At 37.6% G+C, this 16,195-nt stretch overlaps 1 protein-coding gene across 2 annotated transcripts in view; it reads left to right on the top strand.

Moving 5' to 3' along the window:
• Nucleotides 1-16,195, top strand: part of MAP3K5 (mitogen-activated protein kinase kinase kinase 5) — a 191,980-nt gene that overhangs the window by 55,053 nt on the left and 120,732 nt on the right. For both annotated transcript variants that reach the window (XM_087865517.1, XM_045814734.2), the window contains 2 exons: nt 4,203-4,342; nt 15,645-15,668. In XM_087865517.1, the coding sequence (XP_087721643.1) occupies nt 4,203-4,342; nt 15,645-15,668 (164 nt within the window). The remainder of the gene's footprint in view (nt 1-4,202; nt 4,343-15,644; nt 15,669-16,195) is intronic.

Genomic DNA, 16,195 nt, shown 5'->3' with positions numbered 1-16,195 from the left:
GTTGTCAAAAGATAGACACGTAGATCAATGGAACAGAATAACCCAACAACAGACCCACACAAATGTAGCCAATTGGTGTTTGACAAAGAAGCAAAGGCAATTCAACGGAGAGAGGAGAGTGTTTACAACAAATATGAAACTTGACCTACACCCCACATCATTTACAAAAATTAATTTAACATGGATCATAGACCAAAATGTGAAAAATAAAGCTATAAAACTTCTAGAAGAAAACATGGGAGACAACTTTTGTGACCTTGGGTTAGGCAAAGGTTTTTTTAAGATACCACACCTTAAGGCACAATCATAAAAGAAAAAGCTGGTACATTGGACTTAAAGTTAGAAACTTCTTCTAAAAATACTGTTAGCAGATTGGAAAGACAACTCACAAACCTGGAGAAAGTATTTGCAAATCCCATTATTTGACAAAGGAGAAATATCTAGGTAATACAAAGAACCCACAAACCTCGACAACAAGAAAACGGATTCAACAATTTAAGAAATGAGGCCCAGACTTCGATCACTTCACCAGAGAAGACAGAAGAGGACATTTTACTCCATGGAAATTAAAAAATACATTTAGAAAAGAATATAAATCTGTTAGAACCCATCAGTCATCTGAACCTGAAGTGGAAAAAAGTCAGTCTTTTTCTGAGTTGTCCTACTGTATTCAGTATTTTCAAATTATACAGACAAGCATTTTTAATGTTCTACACAGCATCCAAAAATGGAGCTCTTTTCCTGCCTAGACGTTCAGCCCTGATGAATGTGCCTTATTTTGCTTGTACCGTTTATTTTGAATGTCTAGTTTCTCTCTTACTCCGAGCACCGTCTGCTGTGCCTTTATTAATTTTAGGGTCAAATCCCAGGAGCCCATTCTCTGGAAATCACCTGTTTCCCCTCTTGTTGTGATGACTCTAACTTAGCTAGTATTTTTCTTTGCATGGCTGTCATTTATTTTTTGTCAACTACTGTTTCGTTTGGTTTCTTTCGGCCCCATTTTACGCTGTCTCTTGATTTTCAAGAGCTGTGACTGACGGCGAGTGGCTGGCATCTGTGGGAGGAGGAAGCAGCGTGGGCGCGGGAGGCAGATGGGGCGTGTAGGTGGGATGCAATGACTCAGTTTCTCATGTGTTGATTTTTGATGTAGAAATGTTAAGGACCCCAAAAGAAAACTGTTTATGTGTATTATAGAGCCCGTAAGTCATTATAGCCTTGGGGGGAAAAAATCTTTTGAAGCTCCTTTGACCTGACTGGCTCTTTCATAACCTCACTAAATCCTCTGTGTCTTCAGCCTCTGTTTGATCTGATTTATGTCTCCTTCACAGAATGTGAATTCCAATCTCACATTCATTAGACAAGGCCAGATGCATCAAACAGCTTCACGAGAGTCTGCATTATTTTTTTTGTGTTGCAGTTTGGTTTTACAGTCAGTCACTCGGGTGTTTAGTGTTGTTTTTCTTTTATTTGGGTGGGTTCCTAAACTATAAAAGTAATCAATGTGCATAAGAGAAATTGTAAAAAAAAAAAAAAAGATATATACACACACACATATATGGAATAAGGAAGGAAATCAATGTTCATAAGAGAAATTGTAAAAAAAAAATATATATATATATGGAATAAGGAAGAAAACATAATGCACAATCCCATTACACAGCTGTTATCATGGTTTACATTTTGGTGTACAACCTTCCAGACATTTCTTCATTCACATATATATATTCATATAGAATACATATGTTATAATGTATTATATCTTAATTTTTTTTTACTAAATATACCTGGAGTTTACCTCCATTGATAAATATTCTTCTACCATATAGTTTTCTTTTTTTAATTATTTTAATTCCAGCGTAGTTAACATACAGTGTTATGTTAGTTTCAGGTGTACATAGTCAACAATATAGTTCTCAATGATGCATAATAAACCATTATTTGAATCTCATCTGTGTACCTATCTGCCAACCTACCTATCTAACCATTTTCCTATTAATGGATATTTAGGTATTTTCCATTTTTATTGTAAAAAAAACTTTCAGTTGACATACTTAGAAGTAAACCTGCCACATTTATGGGAATTTTCTTAGGGTAAATTCTTAGGAATGGAGCTATTGGGTCTTCAAGTGTGCATAACTTGAAGGATTGAGGTCTCCTGGGAAGTTCAACATTCTCCTTGGCATGTCGGAGTGTCATTTCTCTGCACCTCCATTGGGCATTCTTTAATATTTTTGACTACTTGTTAGACAAAAAAAATTGGCACTTTAGAGTTTGCTTAATGTGCATTTATTAGTAGTGAGGTATAGAGTTTCTTTGTATATTTACCCTTTTAGTTATTCTTTTGTGAATTTGCCTGCCCATGTCCATAGCCTAATTTTCTATTGTAATGTCTTTAAGGTTGCTTATTTGTTCTGAACTGACCAATAAGATGATTTATAGTGATAGTAACCTTTCATCTGTCACATATTGCAAATATGTTTAACAAATTAACATCGTCTGTTAAATTTGTCATAAGGTATGTTAACATTTTCATTGTAATTGTGATTGGAATTGTTTTGCTATTATATTTTCCAGACACTTATTATGATTACAAAGGGAGCTCTTCGTTTTCATGATAACTTTGCCTCTCAACACCTTATTAAATTATATTATTGCTTATAATAGTTATTTAGTTGATTCTACTGGGGTTTCTTGGTTGACAACCAAAACATCTGCAAGTAATGGCAATTGTGTATTTTATTTTATAGTGTTACATCTCCTTACTTTGTGAAATCTTATTGCATTATCTGGGATTTTCAGAAAGCCAACTAGTAGTAGGAATAATTGGCTGCCTTGTCTTTTTCCTGATTTACATGGAATACTTATAAACACAAATTTGGCAGTTGCTGTGAATATATATGTATATTATTTTATTTTATTTTATTTTATTTTTTTAGAGAGAGACTGAGAGAGAGCAGGGGGGTGGAAGGGCAGAGGGAGAGAGAGAGAATCCCAAGCAGGCTCCACACCCAGCCGGAGCCTGGCATGGCCCTGAATCTCACAACCCTGAGATCATGACCTGAACCCAAAATCAGGAGTCAGGTGCTCAACTGACTGAGCCACCTAGGTGCCCCAGAATATATATTATTTTTTATGTTAAAGGAGTGCTCTTCTATTTTTATTTTGCAATCATTTTTAATAAGAAATGGGTTTTTAATTTTAATTAAAGGACTTGGGGCATCTGTGGAGATGTGGATGATTTTTTTTTTTTTCCCATTGAGCTGTCCCTGCATTCCCAAATAAATTTTAAACTCATGATCTAGTTTCCTTATAGTGTAATGCTTGGTACACTTTTTTTCATTTTTCTTTTATTTTTTTGTCCATGTATGAATTGAGTTTGAGACTAACCTATATTTCATTTTTTTGACATTAGAGTCAAATATTGGTATCAGGTTTATACTACCTTGGTGTTAGTCATCTCTGAGCTTTGGTAAATTTTTATCTGTGGTTATATTTTCCTTCTCAGTCATAATTTTCTATACCTTTGCTTTCTTTTTTTCTTGAGTCACTTGCTAGTGACTTGCTGGATATTAATAATAATTAATTGATTAGTTATAAAATGCAGCCCTGGATTAATTCATAATTTTACCTATTTCCTTTTTTATTTTTATTTTCTAATATTTATTTATTTATTTGGGGGTGGAGGGGCAGAGGGAGAGAGAGAATCTTCAGCAGACTCCATGCTGAGTTTGGGGGCTCCATCTCTCGACCCTGAGATCATGACTTGAGCTGAAATCAAAAGTCGGCCACTTAACTGACTGAGCCACCCAGACGCCCCTCTGTTTGCTTTTTTACAATCTCATTTTATGTTTATTGCTTATTGCAGCTTCCCATGGATCTGTTTCTGGAAACTTAGTTAACTTGTTTTAATGTTGGAATTTAACAGAGAGCATTAGCCCCAGCATCCCACCATTGCAGACTTTGCTTAAGTTTCCAGTAATGATATGATCCCCTTCATGTTTAAAAAAAAATGCAGGTTTGCTACATTTTCTAAAACCACTTCCGGGTAGAGCTGCAAATTCAAAATTCAGTGGTAAGTGAGGAGGGAAAATCCCTATTGTTTCCTCATTTCCTCTTTGAATACTAAGTCATTGCAACCAAAATGTGCTTACTGGGCATTATTTAGGTGTCATCTTTTGGGGGACTCTGTTTTCTGTTTGCAGATATTGCTGTGGTGGAGATGAGCGATGCCTTCCGCCAGCCATCCTTGTTTTACCACCTCGGAGTGAGAGAAAGTTTCAGCATGGCCAACAACATCATCCTCTACTGTGATAATAATTCAGACTCTCTGCAGTCACTGAAGGTACCTGACCTGTTTACTAAATACTCTAGCTACCGGAGTTCGAGAGACACCAGTCTCTCTGACATCCAAAGCAGTGCAAGGGGCTTACGTTTATGAAAGCTTGTTTTTCCCAGTCCAGTAGTTAGCCAACAATTACAGTGGCGTTGTGAGGTTTATCTAGAATTCAATGTAGAAATTTGATGATACACAGGTAGGAAAACTTTAGTTTTGAGTTCTGAGCTGCAGTTCGAATTGCCGCTGAGGAGACTGTGTTACTAGGAAGTCTCCCGAGCACGCTGCCCACCGGAGAAAGACCTGGAAGTTGCAGAGAGTATGGTGAGGCCCCGAGCTGTGTCACTATTGGGGGTTTCATTGGGCACACCTGTCTTCAACTGGAAATCTGTCTCCTACTAAAAGGACTCTGAATAGACATTCTCTCTCCGAATATCATCAGCAAACTGCCATCCTCTTCATTGGGAAATGATTTCAATAACATGATAACTTAGGGAAAGGGGAAATAAGAACCTACTATATTTGTCTACAAAACTCAGCATGCCCCATGTCATTCTCTCCAGGATAGGAACATAATGATATGAAGGTATTTCTTCCGTCCAGAAAGATTGTCTAAAATGCTTTGGCAGTGCAATCATTGTGTGATTCTTTGAAAAGCATCTAACAGTTCAGTGAAACTCATGCTGAACCTGATGCCATCCATTTCCTTTGTGAAACTTCCAGCTAGCTTTATGTGGCTTTTTCTCATCTATATCTTCCAGTTTTCAAATCAAAGCCAACCTTGGGACGTGGAGCCCTCAAACCCAGAGGCATATATCTAATGGCTTAGTAATTGTTATATGAAGATCTCTAACTCCATGACCATGCCAAAAAAAAAAGTAACATTTTGTTTTTATCTGAGTATCTAAAGCTTATATGGCTTTTTCTGAGAAATCTATAATTACGTTTAGCAAATACATTTACTGCATGCCAGGCAGTAAATGGGCATTGATAGGCTATCCCTTTCCAGAATACTCTGAAATAGTCCCAGGATATTTGCCTACTCTGTCTCAATCTGTTTTTTTAACCTGGGGCAATTCTTTAAGCCGCCCCTACTGTATTTTACCTTGGATTTACCACTTTAAGTGATGCATCATAAAGTTTTGTGACATTGTATTCTAATTAAACATTTTTATTTGCTACTACTTACAACATGTATTAGCAGTGATAAAGGAATGAGATAATTTTATTTATTCTTTTTATTGTACTCTTTTCTTTACATTAAGAATTCTAAGCAAGCAGTGTTGTGTTAGACATTTTTCACTCTACCCTCTTTTTATTCTTGCCCTGCTGGTATCTGGTGATTTCATTTATGACTATTCTTTCCTGGGGAAATTTTTAAAAACTGAATTAAAATTATATTTGAGAGAAAGAGTTGAAGCTAATCGTATCAGAAATTTGTATGGCATAAATACACCCATTTATTTACTTGCTTTTTGCCAGCCTTTGTTTAGAAGTGTTACTGGTATGTGAATACAGTAGTTCTTTAAAAAGGCTAGTCCAGCTTAAATATACTCATTTATCTAGTATATAATAGCTGCTTGTAACTGAACACTTCCTCTGTGCTTTCCCCACAAACATTTTCACATTTAATTCTAAGAACATCCCTGTGGGGTATATTATGTCCTATTATATCACTATTTTATAGGACTGCAAACTAAGGCTCAAATAAATTTAATCATTTTCCGTAGGTGATATAGCTAGTAAAGTAAAGCCTAGGTCTGCCTGACTCCAAAGCCCACCCTCCGAACCACTAAACTTTATTGCAGTTTCTTCTAGTTAGAAGGATATCCGACTTTCCCTGCTCAGTGTGTTCATTTAGAAAACCCATCAACTATGTCTGCCCCCCCAGAGTTGTTCCATGCAATACTCATCTTTTCTTTTCTTTCCCTCCTTCCATTAACTTCAGCTTTGGCCTTTTCTTTTTCTTTTTTTTTTTTTTAAGCTTGTTCCTAGCCCAAATAAGTGTCTTGTTGCAGAGGACAAAGGTCTCTGGAATAGAAAAGTATATTTTTCAGTCTAACAATTTCCCCTGAGCCCTAGAAATTTTTCTGGTCCTCTGCTATTGAAAAAAATGTGTGTGTGTGTGTGTTTAATTTTATTAATTTCTCTTGCAGTTCATTATAGGTGTAATCCCTGCCTTCTACCAATAGAAAAGAAAATTGTTGTGAAATAAGGCAGAACAGGAGTTATTACACGTAAGATATTCTGTATACATTAGCCTAATAAAATTAAAACAGAGCATCTCCCTGTTTTCATAGGGCAAAGACAGAATGAGAATGCTATTCTTGTCACATAGCTAGCTTCCCTTAGGTTGATTCTTTGGACATCTAGAAAGTACGGCTGTATCAGTTTAATTTCATCTGCTGCTCTTTGTTGAAGAGAGCAGTTTCTCATTGGCAGCAAATTCTCTGGACAAAATCATAGGAAAAAACTTCAAAGTTTAAGCTCCTAAAAAATAATTGATAGGAACCATAAAGTACCTGAAAGCCATGTCTGAGTTTTCGTATGAAAGGATATTGAGAATCTAATCAAATCACATACTCACAATAAGATTTGTGTCCATTCGAAATCACAAGTACTATCTTAGAAGAATGAAATGTTTAATTTTTTTTAAATATTAATTTAAAAAAAAAAGATCATGCGCATTGAGAAAGAGAAGTTGATATTATTCCCCTTAGCGTGTTAACAACAACATTTTCACAGTTTTCTTTAAATAAATATCATGACAACTTCTTAGGTGCCTGTGAATGGGACTCTATGCTAAGACTTATATTTCCTTGAAAATAAGAAATGGCAGAAACAGTTTTTTTCAGATTAACTTCATGCATTACAGAAATGACCAGACTTCCACTTGGGTCCCTCAGTAAATGGGAGAGTTAAGTCTAGACACTACTGACCAATGAGCCGTGAGGCAGACACACAGAATGCATCTGACATCAGAAAGGACTTGAGGGAAGTGAACGGCTGTTGTGTAGAGTGTGGAAATTATTTTAATGAGCCATTTCTACTATCATCAGAAATTCCTGTTTAACAACAGCTTGCAGCTCTGGTTCCTGAGATTCTTCCCCCTTTTCCCTTCTTCAGCTCCCTTTCTTCCTTTTAGGCCACTCCCCACTCACTTTAGACAATGCTGCTTATGAAAACAAAGCAAAACAAAACAAGGAAATAGCATGGCACACCATCAGATAGTCAACAGTTAAAAGCCCTTCCAAATGCCCATGACGAGGCTGTGGAGAGTGGGAAACAGGCATTGCTGGTGGGAGGGGATATTGGCAGTACTTCCAAAGAGCAATTTGGCAACACCTAATATTGTCAGATGAGTAGGGCACCAACCCTCAGCAGCTCTGTCTCTGGATGTGTACTGCGAGGAGAGTCTCTGGCATGCAGAAGAAGATCTAATCAAGAATGTTATATTAACATTGTTTGTAATAACCCCCCCCCCAAAGGAATTGGTAAATACCTATCAACAAGAGAATGAACAAATACCTTCTGGTATAGTCATTTAGTGGAACATTATAGAGCACTTAAAATGAGTTAACTAGAGCTTTAAGTGTCACTATCAATATATCTCAAAAACAGTGTTGAGAGCAAAAACAAATTACAGAAGCATGTTTGCAGTATGATACCATCCATACAAAATCTAATCACATGCAAGACGGTGCTTTTATTCCTATTTGTGTTATAGAGGATTGACGTATGCATAGGAATCACAAACGTCAAATTCAGAATAGTTACCACCTTGGGGGATAGGTGTAGAATAGAACCGGCGGGGGGTTGGGGGGAGACAAGAGTCTTCAAGTTTACCTGTAATATTAGATTTCTGAGTCAAGGTGGTATATACATGGGTGTGTGATCATTTCTATACTTTTTATATAATTGAAATATTTCACAATTAATTCTTTTTTTAAGGAAGAAGTCTGCGATTGTTTGTTATTTCCTATGTCTGTCAGGATAATTTACACATACTTTGGGCATTTGAATCCCCAAATCGTTTTTAATTTCTTTTTCCTAGTGTTTTTTTTTTTTTTAAGATTTTATTTATTTATTTGACAGAGAGAGAGACAGCCAGCGAGAGAGGGAACACAAGCAGGGGGAGTGGGAGAGGAAGAAGCAGGCTCCCAGTGGGGCAGGGAACCTGATGTAGGGCTTGCTCCCAGGACCCTGGGATCACACCCTGAGCCAAAGGCAAACGCTTAATGACTGTGCCACCCAGGCGCCCCTTTTTCCTAGTTTTCTAACTGTGATTAAAAAGGCTCAGATGCATTTGGATCTTTCTGCACCAAGATGGGCTTTATTCCCATTTTATCTACTACAGAATAAATATATCTTAGAGATTGATATGCATATCAGTTAGTGGTGACAGAGCTTGTGCTGAAAAGTAATGATTATGTGAGATTATTCCCTTTTCAAGAAATTTAGTTGTATTTTTCTCGGTAATCATTGCTTGAAGAGTTATTTTACAGATGGGATTTTCCTTAATAGACTGTTCTCTGCAGCAATCTATCTACATGCTTACTCCTTCCCTATCTCCCTGAGTATATCACACATTTATGTGATGGTGGAAACTCTTACTCTGCCTCAGTGCATCTAGTATTTTCTAGATTGCGATCTGACTAGCATGAAATCTTAGGTACACAAACCAGCATTTGTAACACCACTTGTATCTGGTGAATCTAGTCAGATTCTATAGTGTTCTTAAACCCATCAATTTTTCCCCTCTTACATCCCCAGTTCCTCTTCTTAAAGTTTTACCTCCCTTGTCAAAGTTAATTACTATGAGGAATTTAGTTTTAATTCGAATTGTGTATGAAATCAACATTTGTATCTTACCAATGGTTTCTGATATTTTTTTTTAAGTTTAAGTGAATTTTTATTGGATTCTTTTCAGTACTTCTAAATAGCTAACTTAGTAGTATAAATTACACAATCAGTAAATGTTAGGAAAAAAATCATTGGAAAATATGACTCTGTAGTTTAACAATTTAGTAGTGAACCGAAAGCTGTACAGTAAATCACATTTTCCACATAAATTTCAGTAAAAATTTCAAGGATGCATTCTACAAGGACCTAAATTGGGTGATGGATTGGTGTGCCACAGAGATCAACTTGCACAGAAGGATCATTTATTTATAATGAACAAAAGGGAACAGAATTCAGGCAAACCTTGCCCCTTTGGGTGGGAGTCAGGAGGCTTTCAGACACCTATCTTGTGTGTAGAGAAGTATTCCTTCTTGCTCTTTCAAGGTAATTGTACCAAAAATTATCCTCATGGCCTCACCAATTTACTAGAAACTGGCACAATCACTGAAATTGACAACAAGGACATCACTACTATTTTCATAACGATCCTAATTTGCTTTAAATGGAATTGAATAAATATCAGAAAAACAGACTTAATATCCAATTTTTCACAAGAAGTTCTAAAGGAGATTGGGTCTCTCTGCACCTGCAGATAAGGCATCATAAGGACCACAGAACTGTTTGAATGAACAACTATGATAGTTCTCAAGTTTCACCCATGGTATAGCATGTATCCAAATTTCCTTCCTTTTTAAGGCTAAATAATATTCCATTGTATGCATATACCATTTTGTTTTATCCATTCACTTACTGATTGACATTTAGGTTACTTCTACCTTTTGGCTATTGTGAATAATGCTGCTAGGGGCATGGGTGAACAAATATCTCTTTGAGAGCCTGCTTTCAATTCTCTCAATCCAGAAGTGAAATTGCTGGATCATATGGTAATTCTATTTTTAATTTTTTGAGGAACTGCCATACTGTTAAAAATTGATGATTCTTAACGGGCTCTTTTAGTGATGGTGTTACAAATGCTGATTTGTTTTTTTTTTTTTTTTTAAGAAATAACTGCATTTGAATAATCTGGTCCAATTAGATGTTCTCACCCCTGATCACAAAACAATACAGGTATACAGTGTCTCTAGATCTGGTAAAATAGGAACCAAATTGGGGTTGTTTGCCTTGATAATATTAATACTTATACTGTGTATGTCTTTAAAATGCTTAAAGTACTTTCATAAGCCTATTTCAATTGTTCTTTAAAAATAATCCAAGGAGATAGACAAATTAGGTACTTACTACATAGATTAGGCAGATAAAAGATACTTTCTTTACTGATAAGAAATAAACCCAGAGAGATACAGTGACTTAGAGGGACATGGTGTCAGAGAAGGGCAAACCCCATATTGTCTGACTTGTCATAGCGTGTACTTCTAAGTCTGCATGCTGATTTCATATGTCCTGTAAAATTATAATTCTCTGGATTCTTGTTAGATTATTGAAGGGTTTGTTGTTGTTGTTGTTGTTTGTTTTTTGGGTTTTTTTGTTGTTTTTTTTATCTTGAGCTTTTATACAAGCATAATGTGTAAGCACAAGTATATGCGTTTCCTAACTTTAAACACGGGCTGGTTCTGTGACACCTGTGTTGGAGTCTTCTTCCTAAGCTGGCTCGTGAGTAAGGATGAGTCCCGCCTCCTCAGTGAGGCCCAGGGTGTTCACAACAGCCCTTCTAATATTTCCTAGTCTTGTTTTGAAGTTAGGTAAGAGAATGGAGCTGGGGAGCATAAGAAATATTCCTCTTTTACCCAACTTTGGTGGAAAACTTGCCCAGTTCCCCTTGGACAGGAAGAGGGATTAGAAGGGAGGACCCAGAAGGTCACCAGCTGGGGGCCATATTCTTTCCCAGCCGGGAACTCCCAGCCTGCTCCTTTTCCTTCAGGAAACGGAGATCCTGCTTGCTAGTTCTGCTTCTCCCACCCTGAATCAATTTAACTTGGCAACCCCACACCAGCTGTTCCCACTTCCTTCCCCTGGCTGTAATTACCTAAATTCTAGGCACAAACACTTTCCAATTTTGGAGATACTCCATTTATTTATCCTTAAAATGACCCCTTCGAAGTTATATTGTCCCAAATAGCTATCAAAAGTGGTCTTTGTCTTCCCTCGCAAAGAGAGCTAGATTAGATTGTCTCTTTTGTCTTCTTCCCTCTTTGGTTATCGAAGGGTACTGGAGAATGGGGGGAAAAAACATTTTTCGGTTTTTCGGTACAGGCAGGGGGTGCGCTGACCAGAAGGCCCCTAAAGACTTCAGACAAGTTTGAAGCTGCGGTGAGGTAATGCATCCTCAAAACATTTCACTGGGAAGGAACTGAAGTTTATTTTCTTGTCTTACTTTGAGGCACTTTAGATGAAGTTTTATGCAATGATGTGAAATGCAGCAGTTGTGTCTTAAATTGATTCCCCTTCCTCCTTTTTTTCTCCTTCAGTGGGTTTCATACACATTAACATTCACTAGTCTGCCTGGGTAGGTAGATACCTTATGAGGTCTTGTCTGCTGTTTATTTGTATGAGTTGTATGAGTTGAAATGCACAAATTGCCCTTTTTTCTTCAGAGTGGATGTGTCATGTAAGGTTACATCATAAACTGTGAGTAAACTCTGTCTCCTTCAAGAGAATAACTTATATTCATTTAGCTTCTACAAAACATAAGCAATAGTTAATAAGAATTCAGTAGATCCTATGATTTTTTTAGTTTAACGGTGAATTTTTATTGGGTTCTTTTCAGTACTTCTAAATAGCAGCTAACTTAGTAGTATAAATTACACACTCCGTAAATGTTAGGGGAAAAAATCATTTGAAAATATGACCCTATAAAGTAGTTTAACAACTTAGTAGTGAACCGGAAGCAATAAACCCGCGCCCGTTTAATAGGAAGTGCTGCCTGTAGACCTTCCCATAAGCGTCTTGCTTACTTGATAACAGACCATTGATTTGTAAATCATGGCACTCTGTCCTGTCTCTGGTTCAGCAGAGCTCTCACACACACTTCATATTTCATGGGGAGATTTTTCGTGGGATGATTTTAATACAGTTTCCAAATCTGTTATATTGCAAAATGAAATGAAAGCAAAGAAGACATGTCAGAGGCTTGTTATCCCAACAAGCCATGCTTCAGGAAGATGTAGCATGTTGGTTGTAAGCCAGCAGCAGCTTATTTTCTATAGTGCCAAGCAGAGGGAGCCTTGAGCCTGCTCAGTGTTCCTCGCTGCTCCCTTAATTACTACCTCCATTTCTGCGCCCGGTGCACCAAGAGACAGATGCTGGTAGGGGAGCTCCTGTGCTGGGCATGAAGGCATCTCTCCTTCCTGTGGTACAAGGACAGTGCTCATTATGATAGGCCTTTAACCAAAAGCAAATGCTAGAACACAGAGTTGGAAGAGACAGGCAATCACTCAACCCAACTCTTAGTGTGTTACATTAGAGAGAGGAGAAATGACAGATGGCTAGTCAGGAGCAGAGCCAGGACTTACACAATTCTACAGTGATTCATAGGCCAGTATTTTATACTTTCATTAACTTATTCATGTCTTCATGCTTTTATTGAGCACCTACTGTATGCCATTTGATTTACTAGGCAACCAGTGGGGTATGAAGATGAATAAAACATCCGTGTTGCTCATGATGTGGAATGGGAGAGTCATGTGATGACATGTTTGCAATCGGTACATGTGTTGCTGTCATAGAGGTCTGTATGGGGGTAATGGTGGCAGAAATAAGGACATCATCTATTTCTTTTGGGAAGATGGGTGTCATTGAAGGCACCTTCACAAAGCACAGACGTCTTATGCAATGCACAGGGGATATTGTGTGGTAGAGGAAGAAGAGAAGGGCATTCCCTTGTTACTTAGAGGGAGGCAGGGGTGGGGGGTGTTAACTATTACAAGAGAGCAGTGTCTGAAAGACTGTGGTTTGCTTCTCTGAAGAGATGCTCCATAAATCAAGTTTGGAAAATTCTGCATACTGTGTTCCTGGCGTTGTGATTATCCAGCCTTTTTGTAAGTTATTTTTTCATGAATGATTGTGTGTGTGTGTGTGTGTGAGAGAGAGAGAGAGAGAGAGAGAGAGAGAGATAGCACGCAGGGGAAGGGGGTGGAGAAAGAGAGATGCACTAACTACCTATGAAACACCTGTGGGAAAGCCACTTTGAATCTTCCTCCGCAATGTCACTCATCCGTCTCATGATTTCTGTCCCCTGTGCACCACTATCGTCCAAGCCCTTATTTTGACGTCCCTGTACTTTTGCAGTGCCACCTAAATGCTCTTTTCCCTCCGATGCTAAATACTACCATCGAATTAGTATTTTTTTTAAACTTTAACAAGATTTACCTTTTATATATTTGTCTTTCTTGGGTAACATGTTCCCCTGATAAAAACATTTAAAAGTGCAAAAGGATATCTAGTGAAAAGTCATTCTCTCATCTTTGGCCCCCACCCAGCCAGCTCCCCCTCCACTGGGAACCACTATTACTAGATTCTTGTATCTTCCTCTAGAGAGATTTTATGAATGAACATTTTCTTTTTCTCCCTTTGATACATAAGTAGGAGCATAGGTTAGGAACCATTCTTTACTTTTCTTTTTTTCACTTAGCAGTATATCTTGGAGATCTTTCCATATCGCTGCATAAAGAACTTCCACGTTCTTTGTTCAGCTGCATTTGTATTCCATTGAACAGACATACCATGGTTTACTCAACCAGTTTCTAGCTGATAGACATTGAGGGTGTTCCCAGCCTTTGCTATTACATTGTCCCAATGTGTGCTGATACTTCTTTATGTATATTGCTCACCTTAAAAAACATTTTGACTGCCAACTGCTCACAAAACAAAGTATTTTGGCATTCAGGGCCCTCGCCAGTAAGGCCCCAAATAACTTTCTAAAATTATTGGTACATGCCAAAATGAACTTTCTTCTTAGTCTAATGATTAAATTCAAGATCTTTTTCATATACCTCTTTAACCCTCTCCTTTATACTTCCCTAAATGAACTGTCTTCTCTAGCCCCTGATGATAATGTGTGTTGTTCCCTGAAGGGGCCTTTGGTGTTTCTGATCCTCTAACTTGGATATCCACCTTCCTGCTTTGCCTTTGGACGGAGTCTGTCCTCCTTGGCTTATCTTGAGCTCCACCTTCTCTGCTGATCTTCCCAGACTTCCTTACTTCTTAGTAACGGCCTCTTTCTCTCGGAAACGCGAGGCCTTGCTGCAGTATTACTCTTTTGACTTAGCATATGTGTACATACATGCATGTGGACCCGGGCATGTAATGTTTCTTTCTAAATGTGTACGTGTTCTTTTTTTTTTTCCTTTTGTGAAGTACTGAAGGGCCCCTTGTACTATTTTGTATATATTATTATGGCTTTCAAAATTACCCAGCACCATTCCTTCCTCTATAGCTTTTTATTTACTCTTCTGTTATCCTTAAACACTCAAAAATCCTACATACTGCTCTTAGCCAAAGACCGTGTCAGTTCCCCTTTGCCCCCGTGTTGATCTTGGGATGAAGAATGATGGCCAGTTGGCTGGACTTTGAATCGCTCCTCTGCTCTTTCCTTACCTCACCAGATCTGGCTCTTCTTCTTAGCCAGATGGACCCACCCTTGAGGCGCCACAAAAGCCTCACATTCCCTGTTTCCATGACAACATACATGCCATCATTTCCAAAATTCTGTCCCATTTCTCTTTCTAAATCATGATTCCCCAACCTCAGTGAAGCCTTTATGCCATAGGCTTTTCCACATTGTCTCTTCTATGCCTCTACTTATTTAAACATCCAGAAATAATGATAATGACAGCTAGCTTTATCAAGAGCTTTTTATGCACCTGACACAGGATAGCTACGTTATTTGCACGATCTCACTCCTCACGACCTAGAAGAAAGGGAAGCTGCCTTCAGTGTATTTCTCACATTCCACTTTTTGTTGAACAATATGTAAATTATATTTGTGACTATTTATTGTCAGATGATTTTACATATGTGTGGATTTGCCTAGGAGACAGCATGGTCCTCTCCCAGAGTGTGAGTGATGTTGTACATAGGAAAACTGGACTCCTTTTAGCCTTTTCCTAAAAAGATCATGGCTGATAATTCTGTGTGTACATAGTCTGCAAGAATGATTATTAGGTTTTTGGATTTTATATGTTTGTACTGTTTCCTTGATTTTTTAAAATTATGTTATGTTGGTCACCATACAATGTACTGTTTCCTTTAAACCATTGAGAATGCCTTTATGTTCTCTCATTTCCGTCAGATTATAAATTTTTCCGATACAGGAATTTATGGTATACTCCCTGAAATTTCTAATTGCCAATAAAATTGTTAATATACATGTTCCTACATCAAATAGTTAAATTAATTATTGAATTAAATTGTATTAACTTCTGCTTTTTTATTTCCTTTTCTCATTTTTCAGGAAATCATTTGCCAGAAGAATACTGTGAGTATTTCCCTTAATTCTTCCAGAAATGTTTTATCTTTTCTGTTCCATCAGCTAATCTCTGGCCTTTTTTTATCTCCACAAATTATAAACTTCTCTGTTTTCCCTCTTCAGAGTTTTTTTTTCTTTTTAATTTTTTTAAAGATTTTTATTTATTTGACAGAGAGAGAGACAGCCAGTGAGAGAGGGAACACAAGCAGGGGGAGTGGGAGAGGAAGAAGCAGGCTCCCAGTGGAGCAGGGAGCCTGATTGGGGGCTCAATCCCAGGACCCTGGGATCACGCCCCGAGCTGAAGGCAGATGCTTAAGGACTGAGCCACTCAGGCACACCCCCTCCCCTTAGAGTTTCTGATGTATCAATATAAATATGGTTATTTTATCAAAACATTTCTTTAAAAGCAAAACTTTACAATAGTGGAAGATGACACTGATCCCTGTTTTTTGAATATATACTTATGTTTTGGATAAAAATGTTTCCGTAGTATATCCAATTTTGTGTAATTCTGAGTGGCACATAGGCAGCATATA

Source organism: Ursus americanus, chromosome 11 (assembly GCF_024610735.1).
Source record: "Ursus americanus isolate L20-20 chromosome 11, mUrsAme1.1.p, whole genome shotgun sequence".
NCBI lineage: Eukaryota > Metazoa > Chordata > Mammalia > Carnivora > Ursidae > Ursus > Ursus americanus.
This window is presented reverse-complemented; position numbering and strand designations above follow the sequence as displayed.